This window comes from Biomphalaria glabrata, chromosome 2 (assembly GCF_947242115.1).
Source record: "Biomphalaria glabrata chromosome 2, xgBioGlab47.1, whole genome shotgun sequence".
In the NCBI taxonomy this organism is placed as follows: Eukaryota; Metazoa; Mollusca; class Gastropoda; family Planorbidae; genus Biomphalaria; species Biomphalaria glabrata.
The window spans coordinates 15,156,939-15,170,382 of NC_074712.1; the positions used below are offsets into that span (position 1 = coordinate 15,156,939).

Here is a 13,444-nt window from a genome sequence, read left to right on the forward strand (position 1 = left end):
TCTCTTGATTGATTAAGATGTTAATTTCGAAGTTTCTGCTACACCTGTTTCACGTAGATGTTTTCGAGGGAAAATCTTTGGCTAGAAAAAACAAAGAAAACAAAAGCCAAATTGGGGATTTTTATGATTAAATGTCGCGATTAAAAAAAACAACATGTCTTTGACACTGTATTAAGAGATCCCTGTTACCATCTAAGTAAGCTTAATTTCTATGTGCTACAAACGAAAGACCATGAAGATTTGATAGCAGGGAGGTAAATTTAATAAAGATGTATACCTAGATTATATATAGGTCTGTGATCTAAATCTGGATTTCTATGAGAGCCTTATCAAGCTAAATTATAAAAATTAAATCTTCCCATTTTTTTTAAAAATTGTATTTCAATTTACATTCTCCATTCATGCAAATTTTAAAAGAAATTTTACAATTAGTAATATAACAACTATAGTTATAGAGTTAATGTTGTTTTTTTTTTTTTTTTTTCTTTATTTTTTTTTATTAGTTATTTTTAACCATTTGAGCATAATGACCAAATAAAGTCAAACAAAAAGAAATTTTCTCAGTAGCCTATTCAGGTTGAGTGACCATTATCAATAACTATCTAGATCAATTCGTACAACATAAAGTCGATATATTGATCAGCCTGAACGGACAAAATGTGAAAATAATAGGAAACATGATGTTATTTATTTCCAGTCACATGATTACTTAGTGTTTGTATTGTAAATAGTTTTTACTCAACATTTTGCATCATCATTCATATCTCTTTAGAAAAGAATAAAATCTTATGATGACTGTATTGCAATGATTACAAGTATCCAAATTTATTGTTGACTTTTAATACTATTGTGAGGTTAGTCATTGACATTGTTGTTTTTTTTATTTTAAAGTGTCTCACAAATTGTAATTATAAATTATGTTATTTAAAAAAAAAGTAAAGTCTTAGTGACATATGTTTAGATTTATGCCATAAATGTGTTGTATACCATGTTGGTATTTTGTCAATAGTTCATATTTTGGTGTCATTATTCATGAACAACAAAAAAAAAAAAAGAGTATGCACATAAATAAATAAAACATTCAATACATTCTGTCTTCAAAAACATTTCTGTGTTGAAAGTTGTACTGAACCATTACCAATGGCTTTTGAGTTCATTGATACTGCAGCATCACACTTGAAGCAAATAATTTTTAGATATTAGTTAAAATTAGGCCTAAAATTCAAAATTAATTAATATCTGTATTATCTTCCTCCCCCTCAATCCAAAAAAAAAAACATATTTTATTCACTGGCCATGTATGATGTTTCTAGGTATAGGTTTCCAGGAACACAAAAATCAATCTGAAAATACATTTATTTAAAAGAATGTTGTTCTCATCTAAATGAACTGTTGGTAAGATATGAAGTTACATTTTTTTCTAATTTGTCACAATTATCTAACATGGTTGCAATGTTCAGATCTAGGACTATGTGTGTAAGAATTATTATTAACTTGTAGTAAAAAAAATTTTTTGAAACATTTTATACAAATGTGTTTTATTGGCGACAAAGCTGGTTTTCTTTTAACAGTAGAACATCAATACAAGAAATATTGTGTACAATAAAATCTGGGGTTAAACTAATTGATTATAAAATTACTTTATGCGCTTATCTTGTCTTTGTCAATAGTTATAATATAAGACACAAAGTTAAAGGATCCAATGAACAGGCTACATGAGTGCAACCAAAGTCATGTTATGGATTCAACTTTTAAATGGGCACCAACAGTGAACTACAGTCCTACCCAAGCTAAAAATAATTAGTAAAAAAAAAATTTGCTTCGATTCCAACTAGCAAATTTCATGTTTGGATGGACAGCTGCTTCAATGACCTGTGATAATACAAAGGGAAAGTTTATTTCATTAAGTTGCTAGTCAGCCATCAATAGACATTGTGTACCAATAGACCTGATGTTACTTGTGCACCTATTACTCACCTTTCAAACTAACAAAAATGTTTTGTATTTACAATCATTTTGTGGACTCACAAACTAACCCTGTTTGTATAAGACTCCCTTTAAATTTTATGATTTGGGCTTTTTAACTACTTTTTGTAATTGACTTTCATAAGTTTTAATGCTGGCTTTTTTTTTTGTTTGCATGTGCAAAATATTTATATAGAACAAAAGTCCATTATCTACTGTACTGGTTATATCAAGTTTTTATAGTGTGACCAATTGGTACAATTTTCAATACTAATTCTTTAATTACACTAATCAAAGCAAAGTACTTTTAAAAGTTCCAAATGCTTAACATAATCTCTTATCCTGAGATAGTCATGGGAATTGTTGTTGTTTTTTTACAAAAATTTTGCAATGAGCTTTACACATGAAAATATTTCTAAATAAAGAATAGATTTTTGTTTTCTGACATTTATTAATAAAACAAAACAAAAACAACAGAAAACAACTTAGTAACTGTTCTTTTCATTCACCCAGTTAACATCAAGTAATAAACATTTAAAATGATCAAGACATTGCACTGCAAAAGTCAAAACATTGATCCAGACATTCCATCCATCTTTTGGAAATGTTATGCCTCATCTTAGACCACTAGGTGACAAAGTCATATCTTTGGTCTGCAGTGCAAGACTAGATGTTTCCTGGTCACATTCAGCATTAGAAGAATCTGGCAGCGGATCCTTGAGACTGATGTCCTTTTCCTGGCTGTGACCAGAGGGACAATGTTTAACTTCACTATCACAGCAATGAGAAACTGTTTCTGAATTTTGAGAATCATTGTTCTGATTATTATAATTCAATCTATTGCCTCTTTTATCAGACCCACTCTCAGCATCATCAGACCCACTCTCAGCACCATCAGACTCACTCTCCTGATCATCTTCTGATTCATCTATTTCTCCATCTTCATCTGAATCCTCATCTGAGCTGAAAAAAATATGAATTAAACAATGAAATTTAAAAATTGCAATGATGCAGAAAAAAAAATTGGCAAAAATTAATCAACAGTGAGCATCGAGAAAATGCAAATGCTTTAGAAATGTTGAGAAATAAGGCAAGGAGTTTTTTTAATAGACTCATACTGCACTATTTTAGTTTCAATAACCTCGTACTTTGTATACAAATTTTTGGAAATGCCATTTTGGAACTAGAGGTTCAAATAAACTTCAAATACACAAAAAATTAATTATAAAAAACATTCCTTTTACTAAACTAATTGGGCTAAATATTTAAAACAATGGGGCTTAGTGGTATAGCTTCCGAACCGAAATGTCCCAGGTTCAAATCTTAGTGAAGACTAGGATTTTAAGGACGCCTCTGAGTCCACCCAACTCTAATGGGTATCTGACCCTAGTCAGGAAAAGTAAAGGTGGTTGGTCATTGTGCTGGCCTTATGTCAGTCTCCTTAACAGTCTGACTTAGAAACTGATAACCTTTACATTATCTGCCCTGTAGATTTATTTAAACAACCTTCTCATGCCCTTCCCCAGCCCCAAAGGTTTCAATTGAGATTAAGACTATTTTATAAATAAATATTCCTACCTGAGACTACAATATTGAAATGATTTCACACATACAGAAAGTTTAGAAAGACATAGATCCAAAAAATATGAACACAAACATGCATAGAAAAATTTGATATATATCATTCCTTTTAAAGGCAAAATATATCTCAAACATTTAGTGTGAAAATGGCACACCCAAAACATTCTGCTTCAACTGCAAGACTAACTACATTATGATTTGTGAATAAAGTTCACTTTAAAAAAAAAAGGTTGATGTTATAAATCATTTATTTAAAAACATGTCAGGTATGTAGGGTCAATCGGTTGTATATTCTGCTTTATGCAATATTTTCAATTTATTTTTATTACTTCAATTCTTATATCTGAACTATCATGTAGGCATATTTAATCTACAATTCAATTTCATAATTACCTAGAAAACAATGGTGGCATCTCTCTATTGGGTCTATTTGGATTACAAACATCAAACTCAGGATCCATCAAGCTCCAATCTATTGGAATTAATTGAAACATTTTTTAAAAAATAATTTATCTTATATAAAGATCTAAAAAATAAAAAAAAAAAGAGAGATGCATGTTATAATGTAGGTAATAAAATTGTAGTGAGACAAATATGATTATGATAATGTATAATAGTAAACTTACAGTTCTCTACCTTAAAAAGAATTAAAATAATTGTGTGAAATAAAATATCCCTAATCCCAGAATACGGCTAAAGAAGTGAATGTGAAAAATGGGAATCTAAAGCTATGGTGGCTGGACCTTTTGTTTTGTTCTGATCATGATCCTCAGACTGTTTGGCCAGAACCTTCTCCTGCACTGCCACAACTTCAGCACTTGTAGAGCATGCTGCATAGCTCTCAAGGAGCTCCTGATTCAGAGAAGGAAATGCCAGCCCCCACTTGAACTTGGCCAGGAGCTTTTCAGCCAGCTTGTCAAAACCTAAATAGTTCATATGGTGTCAACGAAACAGAAGTAATAAAGTTTTAATCATCTAATAGTTATAACACATTAGAAAGGAGATAATAACAAAGCCAGAAAAGTCAATAACTCTATAATAGTATTCAAAATAATAAGAGGAATTCATTATCATCAAGATTTAGAGAGAAACATTCATTTTTTTTTAATCATATTAAACAGTTCTAAAAATAAAATGTTATGGTTCTGAAATTTAAAAAAAATCAACAGTTAGAAAATAAACAACTTCCTTTAAAAATGTTAAAAGTCTTTACTTCCATTATGATGATAGATTTATAAAGAGCTTGCAAATCACTGCAAATTTATATTTAAAACTTCACAATGCTTCTTCTTTCTAACAGCATTTTAATAGGGTAAGTCATGTTGCCTAAACTAGCTACATGATATTTTGATATTCAAAGCACCAAAGAATCATTTTATTTAGATGAAGAATAAGATTCTCTGTAAAATGAAATATAACCTGTGATGTAGAGAGTTGCAGCATAGGCCTCCACACACGACAGCTTACAGGGGCGACCATAGTTGATTGGATTGGTCGCCACAAGGTAAGGAAGAAGTCTGGTGTTATTGCCTTTCATTCTACTAAATGGGGTCTCCTGAAGCTTGGCCCAGCTGCAATCAACTACAGCCATGCCATAGTCTTTAATGATATCCCTAGAGAAAATACAAGAGAAAAACATAATACATACTATTAAAAATAACAATTTAAAAAAGCTTATATAAAGTGTAATTGTATCAATTAGTTTGGATCAGTCCTAAGATTACATTTATAATTGACCTAGACTTACAAAGTTAATTCTGTGCAATTAGATATAGTTTTACCAATTGTTTTTGTTTAGCCCAATATCATGCTATTAGCTTTCTCATAGCACTTTGGGCCTATCTCTTGAGAAAGAGAGGTGAATTTTACCATGATCGCTTTTTAAATACATTTTAAAAAATGTGTTCGCTCAGGGCTAAAGTCTCTTCAACGGGACTAATTCAACTTATACCACCTCATCTGTCAAGTGTGATTTTTTTCCCTTGTTTGATACCAAACAAAATAATTAATTACCAATAATTAAGTAATTTTTTTTTGTTTTGTTTTTTTATTGATTCTTTGTTTTGTCAGGTAAAAAAAACAATTGTGCGAAATTTCAGCTTGACCCAAGATTGGTTGTGGAAGAAATAACATATAAAGTACACAATTTTTACCAGACTGACAGAGTGAGTTGATAAAAAAAAATGTTATTCCTTCAAAAATGTGGTAAAATTTCACAAAGCAAATAGACCTACTGATGGTTATTTCCAACATCGGATATGAGATCCTGCATGATAGAAAAAAAAAGGGTCCACTGATGCTAATTGCAACAGAAGTATGTATACCCTGAATTAATATAATGTTTGTGCTGTTCCATCAGCTATATAACTTTTCTCAGCACTTTCCAATTAAAGGGGATGGGGAGAAGTAAAACTAGATGGATTATTGGTCAACACTATTATCATAACTGATAATACGCCCAATCACCATTACTCAAAATAGGTCATATGATTTTTGTTTCTTTTTTAGCCAAAGAGATGAGATAAGCAAGTGTGCAAATACAGTCAAAGAAATTAATGCTTGGTCATCAAATCTAATAATTGCTAAACACATCTGACAATACCTGTCTTCAGGTGCAACACACTTAGTGCCAACTGGTGAAAGTATAATGCCATTGAATCTCTGATTTAGTCGAAGTGTCTTGACAAAACCCATGCGGGCAAGTTTTCTGCCTGTGCACTTCTTAGGATCACAGTGCTCTAAGTCCCACATGGCCAGAGGGAAAGGTAATTTATCAGTCTCAGCTGAAGCACCTAAACAGAAAAAAAAAAAATAGACAAAATGTACTAAGCAATAAAGGAAACAGACAAATAATAATTCAATGATCTGTTTGCCTACTTTGATTAAGCTGACTACTGATTTGCATGCTAATTAGCAGTTCAGTACTGAAACCTCCCTCAACTACCCATCACTATTGTTAAAAATCCTGACATGAAAAGTTGTCAATTTTAAGGAATGGCAAATGTTTTTGGAAATAAAATAGTAAAAAGAGAATAACGGTCAATAATCCAAAGACACTGCTCTATCTAAACCAGTCAATAAGTTAAAGCAGTGTTTCTCAAACTTGTTCTATTGCATTTCTCCAGGACCAACAAGCCAACAAAATTTCATTAGTGCCTCCCATAGCCAGCTGTAAGCTCCCAGTGGCGTGCTGGAGTGTTTAACCCTTAAAATGCATGTGTGGTAGATTAGCCTCTAAACATCAGAATTGTAATTCCATATTGTATACACTCATTTAAAAACAGGTCAGCACTTTAAGGGTTAAAGGATGTAACAAAAGAATAATTTAAAAAATCACAGACATAAAACAAAAATTTTCCAGTTTTTCTGTTCATTAAAGCTACTCTGTTCAGACTTTTTTTTTGGTTTTGATTATAATTTTTAAAGTGTTTTGTAAAATAAGAACATTCTTTCTGGAAATAGTATTTGACAGGCAGCAGTTTCTCTCCTCTGTGAGATGGAGTCCAGACGCCAAGCATTTTTCATTGTTCTGATTTTAAGAACTACATAATTTAGGCCTCCAGAACAGTTTTTCTCATAGTAGGAAGAGCTTGTGTTAAAAATTTTGCATTGATGTTTTTATTATCTTTGATATGTGAGAGAAAAAGGGACGAGGGTAAATCCAGATCACATTCAATGAAATACTAGACTAGATTCAAGGTGATACTAGACAAGATTCTAGGTTATACTAGACTAGATTCAAGGTGCTACTAGACTAGAATCAAGATGCTACTAGACTAGATTCTATGTGCAACATAATGACCAAAGAAGAAACCAGAGAGAGACAAGTAAAACTAGAATTAAAATGTGATAATTAATGAATGACTGAAATATTTAGATCTAGATGTTTGTAAAAACTGGTGTCCGCAGGTGGGCAAAGTTAGACTAAGTTAATTTGAACAATAATTTTCCATAAGTGCAGGAAATGAATCTGACATATTTATATGTAATCATATTGGAAAATGACCGATGCACATTTAGCCATTTTCTTCTTAAGTTGGGCAGTTTAACAAAACGCTCAAAATGACAATGCACTAATAAAACTAAGGTTGCACCGCATCTAATAGTACTTTTTGAAATTGACAGGATAGTAAATTATTATATCTGTCCAGAGCAGGATACATACATGTCTTTTAAATAGTTTGTGTTACTGAACATTTTGCAAAACTTCTAAATAACATACTATATTCACATTAATTTTTTTTAAACTTTTAATTACCTTATATTGTTTTCAATTCTTATTACTGATTAATGAATTAAAGTTTCTCAGCATTTATTAACAGAAAGGCCTATCACAAAATAATCTGTGTAACATATGAGGATGAGTGTGTATGTAGGAGGCCAACTGTAAAGGGGGTAAGAAAGGTGGTCAATGTAAAATATATAAATGTATATATGTAACTACTGTAAATCTCACAATGGTAAAGTGCAATCTGGGTTGTATAGTGGGTAGATTATGTGTTCATATATTTCAGTTCATTAACTGGTCATCAGGCTTGTATTTCAAAAACCATGAACCACTAGTGGTTTTGTCATTCTCTAGGGCTTGATACTGATAGTGGCTGTTAGTTTATAGTTGGAATCTGAAGTGTTGTATGTCAATATTTAGTGGTTTAGATTAATTCATTAATGGCAAATGATGTTTTCTAACAGCAGGAACAGGAGTATTTTGAGCACATACCCCGCATTCACATTTAAACTACACATGCATATTCTCCACACAAATTACAAATAACTAAAAGAAAAAATTTATATTAAAACCAGCATCCTCATATAACCTGCATGTGAAGAGTCTATTTATAACCCAACTGCTGCTGCCAAAAACACTGGTCTATTTGGTTATCTGTTGATAGGTCTCATTATATCCATGTTGCTTTGTGTATTCATCTATGTTGCTTTGTGTATTCGTTTGTGTGGGAAGACAGTTCCTCCAATCACTAAGTTGCTTGTGGCACACATGTCTGCAAATCCCTCTCCATTTTCATTCATCTCACCTAGTCCATGCTTTCCCATGATCTCTTCATATCTTCTGTTGTCATTGCCAACCTTAGCGTTGAAGTTGCAAAGGTGTGACCTATCCATCTCCAGCGTCTCTGAAGGATATCTACGTCAATGGGTTGCTGTTTTGTTCTTTGCCACAGTTCCTCATTCAAAATCTCGACATAAGTGTCACAAGTATAAATTCTGAAGGGGAGCATCACCATGACTGCGCCATTATTGTTATTTTGAGAGTGTAATCCTGAGGCTGAGCTGAAGGAATAGAAGCTTGCTTAGGGCTTAAGGCTAAGGCTAGGCAGCTGGTCTTGGCCACCTTGGTGGTACACTGGTTGGTAGATCTGTCCTATGACTTATGTTACTATCATAATAAAATATATATTAGTCAGTATTATTTTAATATTTATAAATCTTGATCTAGTTACTAGTAGATTCTGCTGTAGATCTACTTAGTTAGTTTACTAAACTAGTCACTAGATTTCACTAGATCTAGTAAATTCTAGTATTACTAGAATTTAAAAGATGATAGATCCTTCTTTATAGATATCTAGAATCTAGATCTCACTGTACTGTTACATCTGTAACTATACTATGTTGTCTATGTTAAGTATGTTAGTATCTTGAATCCTGATCATACCATTAAAAGTATTATAATTAGTATTTGTCATAATTAATATGTTATGAGTATGTTACACTCTACAGTACACCACACTAACACTACAGAGACTACTATCATACTATGAGAGCATGACTACAGTGACTACACTTAACTTAATAGTAAATAACTACACTACTGAGTACTACAGTGAGTCCGAGTGACTACTCAAGACTACTACTGTCAGTACTGGATGGCTGCCTGGTCGTGCGGTTTGCGCCCTGGACTGTCGTTCGGATTTATCGACGGTCGAGGGTTCAAACCCTGCCCGCTCCCATCCCCCGTCGTCCTGCGGGAGGTTTGGTAGTTTGGACTAGGAAGTAAGTAAACTATCTTCAACTCTGAAGGAACATCCGAATTATGTAAAACATTTTATAAACATTTGTACTGACTACAGTCTACAGTCTTATTAGAGACTACAGAGACAGACTAGTCACATAGTGAATAGTCACAGTGTGACAGGTCACAGAGTACCGTGAGTCTACACTTGTAACACTACAGTAACAGTTCTACTCTACAGTTCTACAGACTACAGTGACAGTGACAGTCTACACTGCAGACTACACTAGATCTAGACTAAAATCTAAATGTATGTTTGATAGAACTTTATTAACCCGCTTCTTCAAAATGTTCCACGTCGTCATTCTCGACATTAGATTTTTTCAAGTGTTTATTGCGTCTGTCGTGCTTATTTTGTGGTTTAGATCCTCTTGATGAGCTAGTAAAAGTTGTTTGTCGTTTGGTTTTGCCCATGTTGTTTACTTCCGGAAATTTTTCACATGCGCGAACTCTGACCGAATCAACTTCCTTTTTAGATTTTCTCGTCGACATCAAGGTAGCTTCTATTTTCTGATTTTAAAATCTATGTCTAATCCTTTATATTTATTTGATAAAATGGGTAATTAACATTAATTTTATGCAGTTTGAGCCTTGCTTTAACAATCCCATATATTATTTCATGACCTTTTTTCACACCAACAATTATAAAGATATATAATTTTCCATTTGAGTATTTCTTTTTATTTGGATAATTTATCACTATGTTTAATGCTTATTTTATTTATACAACTTTCATTATTAGGATGAAGACCATAAATTCAACCCAGACTGTGAAAATCACAGATAAGAGAGGTAGTCAATTTTCTTTTTCAAGTATTCTCTACAAACTTCAGATGAGTCTATATCTAGATTTAGATCTATTCTAGTTAATCTAGAACTAACTCCTAAGTAAGACCTAACCTAAGTTAGACAGATTTTATCATTTTAGTAATTTTTAGGGCTACCGATTTTAGATCTTGATTAGACTTACCACTTCACCCAGTCTCAGTCACTGGTCTTTAGTTTTAGGCAAGTTCAGTCTTTGACTTCAGACTTCACTTGTCTTCAACTATAGACTTCACTAGTCTGACTACTTAGACTTAGTCTAAAGTTAAGTTGTAGTTGTAGATTCTAGATGTAATTAGAATCTACTACAGTATTACTATTAGATTACAATTAGATAGGTACTTTGATTTTCCGGAATAGGTCGATTTTTTTTGGTTACCGGAAACTAGTGTTTCCCTGTGGCAGTATATAAGGCTGAGACAATGTGTGGTCTAGTATAATGTGGTTTTGTTCTCAAAATCATCCTTAATCGGATTAATTGTGCCCATTCCTTTCACATGGATAGTATATCAGTTAATTATTTAGATCGACATCAGCGTGGTTCTATTGTTTTCATGGACATTTCTCGTACGGCAGATAGCGGGTAAGTTGACTTCAAAATTTTTATATTTTTTATCGCGTGTCGTCATTGAAACTAATTACTGCGTGTAGATTAACATTAGACCTAACTATTTTCATTAGTTTTATCTCAATAAGTTGTTGCCTTGATGGCCAGTCGTAAGCTCTAAGGACGGGGTATCGTTTTCGAGAACGAAGCGATCGCGACCATTTTACCGGAAATGATGGAAACAATGATAACAATGGCCGTATCGTATTTTTCTTACATTCCTTTTATTTCTAAATCCATCAACAGCGATCAATTCTTTGATCATCTATTAATTTAAAACTTTAGAAATATTATTTTGATGATAATATTTAACTTTTATGATGTTATTTTCTTTATTTATCTCGCAAGAAGCCTTATATTCAATCGCGATCAAGGCCGTTAATTAAGAAATAATTTTAAAGCTAGATCTAGTTGCGAGATCATAACTCCGTTATAATTAAGCCTATTTAAAAATCTTTGCTATTTAATTTAAATAGTAGATCTATACATATATTTATAAATTTAGCAGTGGAATTAGATTTTAAATAGATCTAGGTCCAAAAAGACTGGATTCCTAAAAATCATTAAATATAATTAAGATTAGATTGGATTAGCAAGGACCCATCTTCTAAAGACATAATTTATTTTATTTATTTTTTTTTTTTAAATTTTAGAATACTAGGTCTATTTAAAAGAATATTATTATTACATACTATGCTAGATCAGTAGCTAAGAAAATATTTTAAAATAACTTTTCTAAAATAAATCAAAATCTAATAAATTGTGTTAAATTATGAATATGAATATATGATAATTAATTGAAAATCAAATTAAAGACAATTATTCAATTATTTTCACAGAAAACTTCATCATGGACATAACTGGCAGTGGTGTGCCACTAGGTGGTGAGTGTGGTGACATGAAAGTCGGATGGCTGCCTGGTCGTGCGGTCTGCGCACTGGATTGTCGTTTGGATTTATCGATGGTCCCGGGTTCAAACCCTACCCGCTCCCTCCTCGTCCAGCCAGAGGTTTGTACTAGGAAGTAACTATCTTCAACTCTGAAGGAACATCCGGAACATGTAAAACAAACAAAACATACACTGATGATGCAGAGGCAGGGAGCAGTAGTGGTGTAGTTAAGTTGTATTGGATGATACACTAACTTTGACACCTGGCAGCATCGCAGAGCTCAAGAAGGAGATATGGCTGCGGTTTGACATGATTGTCATACACACTAATGTGGCAGCAACAGACCGGGATGTAATTTAATACTTTAACAGATTCTGCCACTATCATTGAGGGCAAGCAAAAAAGTTCATATTGGAAAATTATTTTCGACCTGGTGACTTATTACATCTACTTACTGTCGCCACAGTGCTATAACCAAAAAAAGTTTTGTGCTAACTTCAATCTCAGGTTTCAAAATAATGAAAAGAACAACACAATTAAATTCATGCATTTGTGCTGAAAATTTTATTCATATATCTCTGAAAATTAAAAAATTACAGCCTTTTTAACAGAAAAAAAGCACTTTTCTGTCTTTTTTTTTTGGACACGTGGTGCCTCGTCATGAAGTGTAAAATATTTTCTTGGACTTCTATATATAATTTAAAGGTAAAATAAGTAGAAACAGGTAATCAAGAATCTCTGTTTAAAATTGTATTCAATTATCTCTTACGGTTCAAAAGTTATGGTCTTTGAAATGTGAAAAAGTACTTCTTCGTCGATCGTTTCTTTTTTACAAGTAACCTCACTTTAAAAATTAATAAGAAAATTTCGTCAAAGTCTATCCGTTGTTTGAAAGTAAAATAAATATCAGGACATAATCATGCATTTCTTGTGAAATTTTCATGCAAATAACTCAAATAGTTTATAAGTTACAGCATTTTTATTGCAAAATTTCCCTTTTTCGGTCACGAAATATTTTTAAAAATATAGGCAAAATTTTCGCCACTAAAATTGCTATAACTTCTGTTCTAATTATCTTATAAACATAAATTAGGTATCAATAAATTCAGTTTAAAGAGCTCTATCTAACTATATCAGTTTCATTACAATATATTGAGTTTGAAATTTTTATCAAAGTACCTAAATTAGATCTAGTTTACTAAACTTGTCTTTTGCATTTAGACCTGTCTCAATCAATTTAAATAGACAAAAACATTTGGCTCTCGGGATGGAGTAGCTGAACTAGATCTAGATCTGAAGTAGATCTAGATTCGATCTCAATAAACTCAATTGCTTTTTTAGTCTAGGTCTAAATCGTGAAGCAAGACGCCTAGACTGGATTTTTATCATCAATTTAACTTAACAAATAGACTAGATCTACAGACTCTTTATGTTTTAAATCTAAATTTTGTTTATAATGCTTTAAGAGTCTTGATCTCTGACTAAACCAGTCATATCTTGCGATTTGCGAGACTTTCACTTTGCATGCGCACTTAGCTTTATTTACCG

General features: G+C 32.2%; 2 protein-coding genes across 3 annotated transcripts in view; one reads left to right on the forward strand and one right to left on the reverse strand.

Annotated features, from left to right (window-relative positions):
* LOC106079617 (18S rRNA aminocarboxypropyltransferase-like) overlaps positions 1–13,444 on the reverse strand; it is a 16,030-nt gene continuing 2,586 nt past the window's right edge. Inside the window, exons 1-6 of one of the 2 annotated variants that reach the window (XM_013240809.2) lie at positions 9,850–9,988; positions 6,149–6,338; positions 4,966–5,159; positions 4,290–4,469; positions 3,940–4,018; positions 1–2,928 (exon numbers count right to left, since the gene is read on the reverse strand). In XM_013240809.2, coding sequence (XP_013096263.2) covers positions 2,580–2,928; positions 3,940–4,018; positions 4,290–4,469; positions 4,966–5,159; positions 6,149–6,338; positions 9,850–9,988 — 1,131 coding nt within the window. In that variant the 3' untranslated portion in view covers positions 1–2,579. Of the gene's footprint in view, positions 2,929–3,939; positions 4,019–4,289; positions 4,470–4,965; positions 5,160–6,148; positions 6,339–9,849; positions 9,989–13,444 lie in introns of those variants that run through there. The other variant, XM_056019300.1, reaches the window with a different exon arrangement.
* The window catches only part of LOC106068628 (60S ribosomal protein L9-like), a 7,265-nt gene continuing 3,806 nt past the window's right edge, over positions 9,986–13,444 (forward strand). Inside the window, exons 1-2 of the mRNA XM_056019303.1 lie at positions 9,986–10,070; positions 10,317–10,366. Coding sequence (XP_055875278.1) covers positions 10,318–10,366 — 49 coding nt within the window. The 5' untranslated portion in view covers positions 9,986–10,070; position 10,317. The remainder of the gene's footprint in view (positions 10,071–10,316; positions 10,367–13,444) is intronic.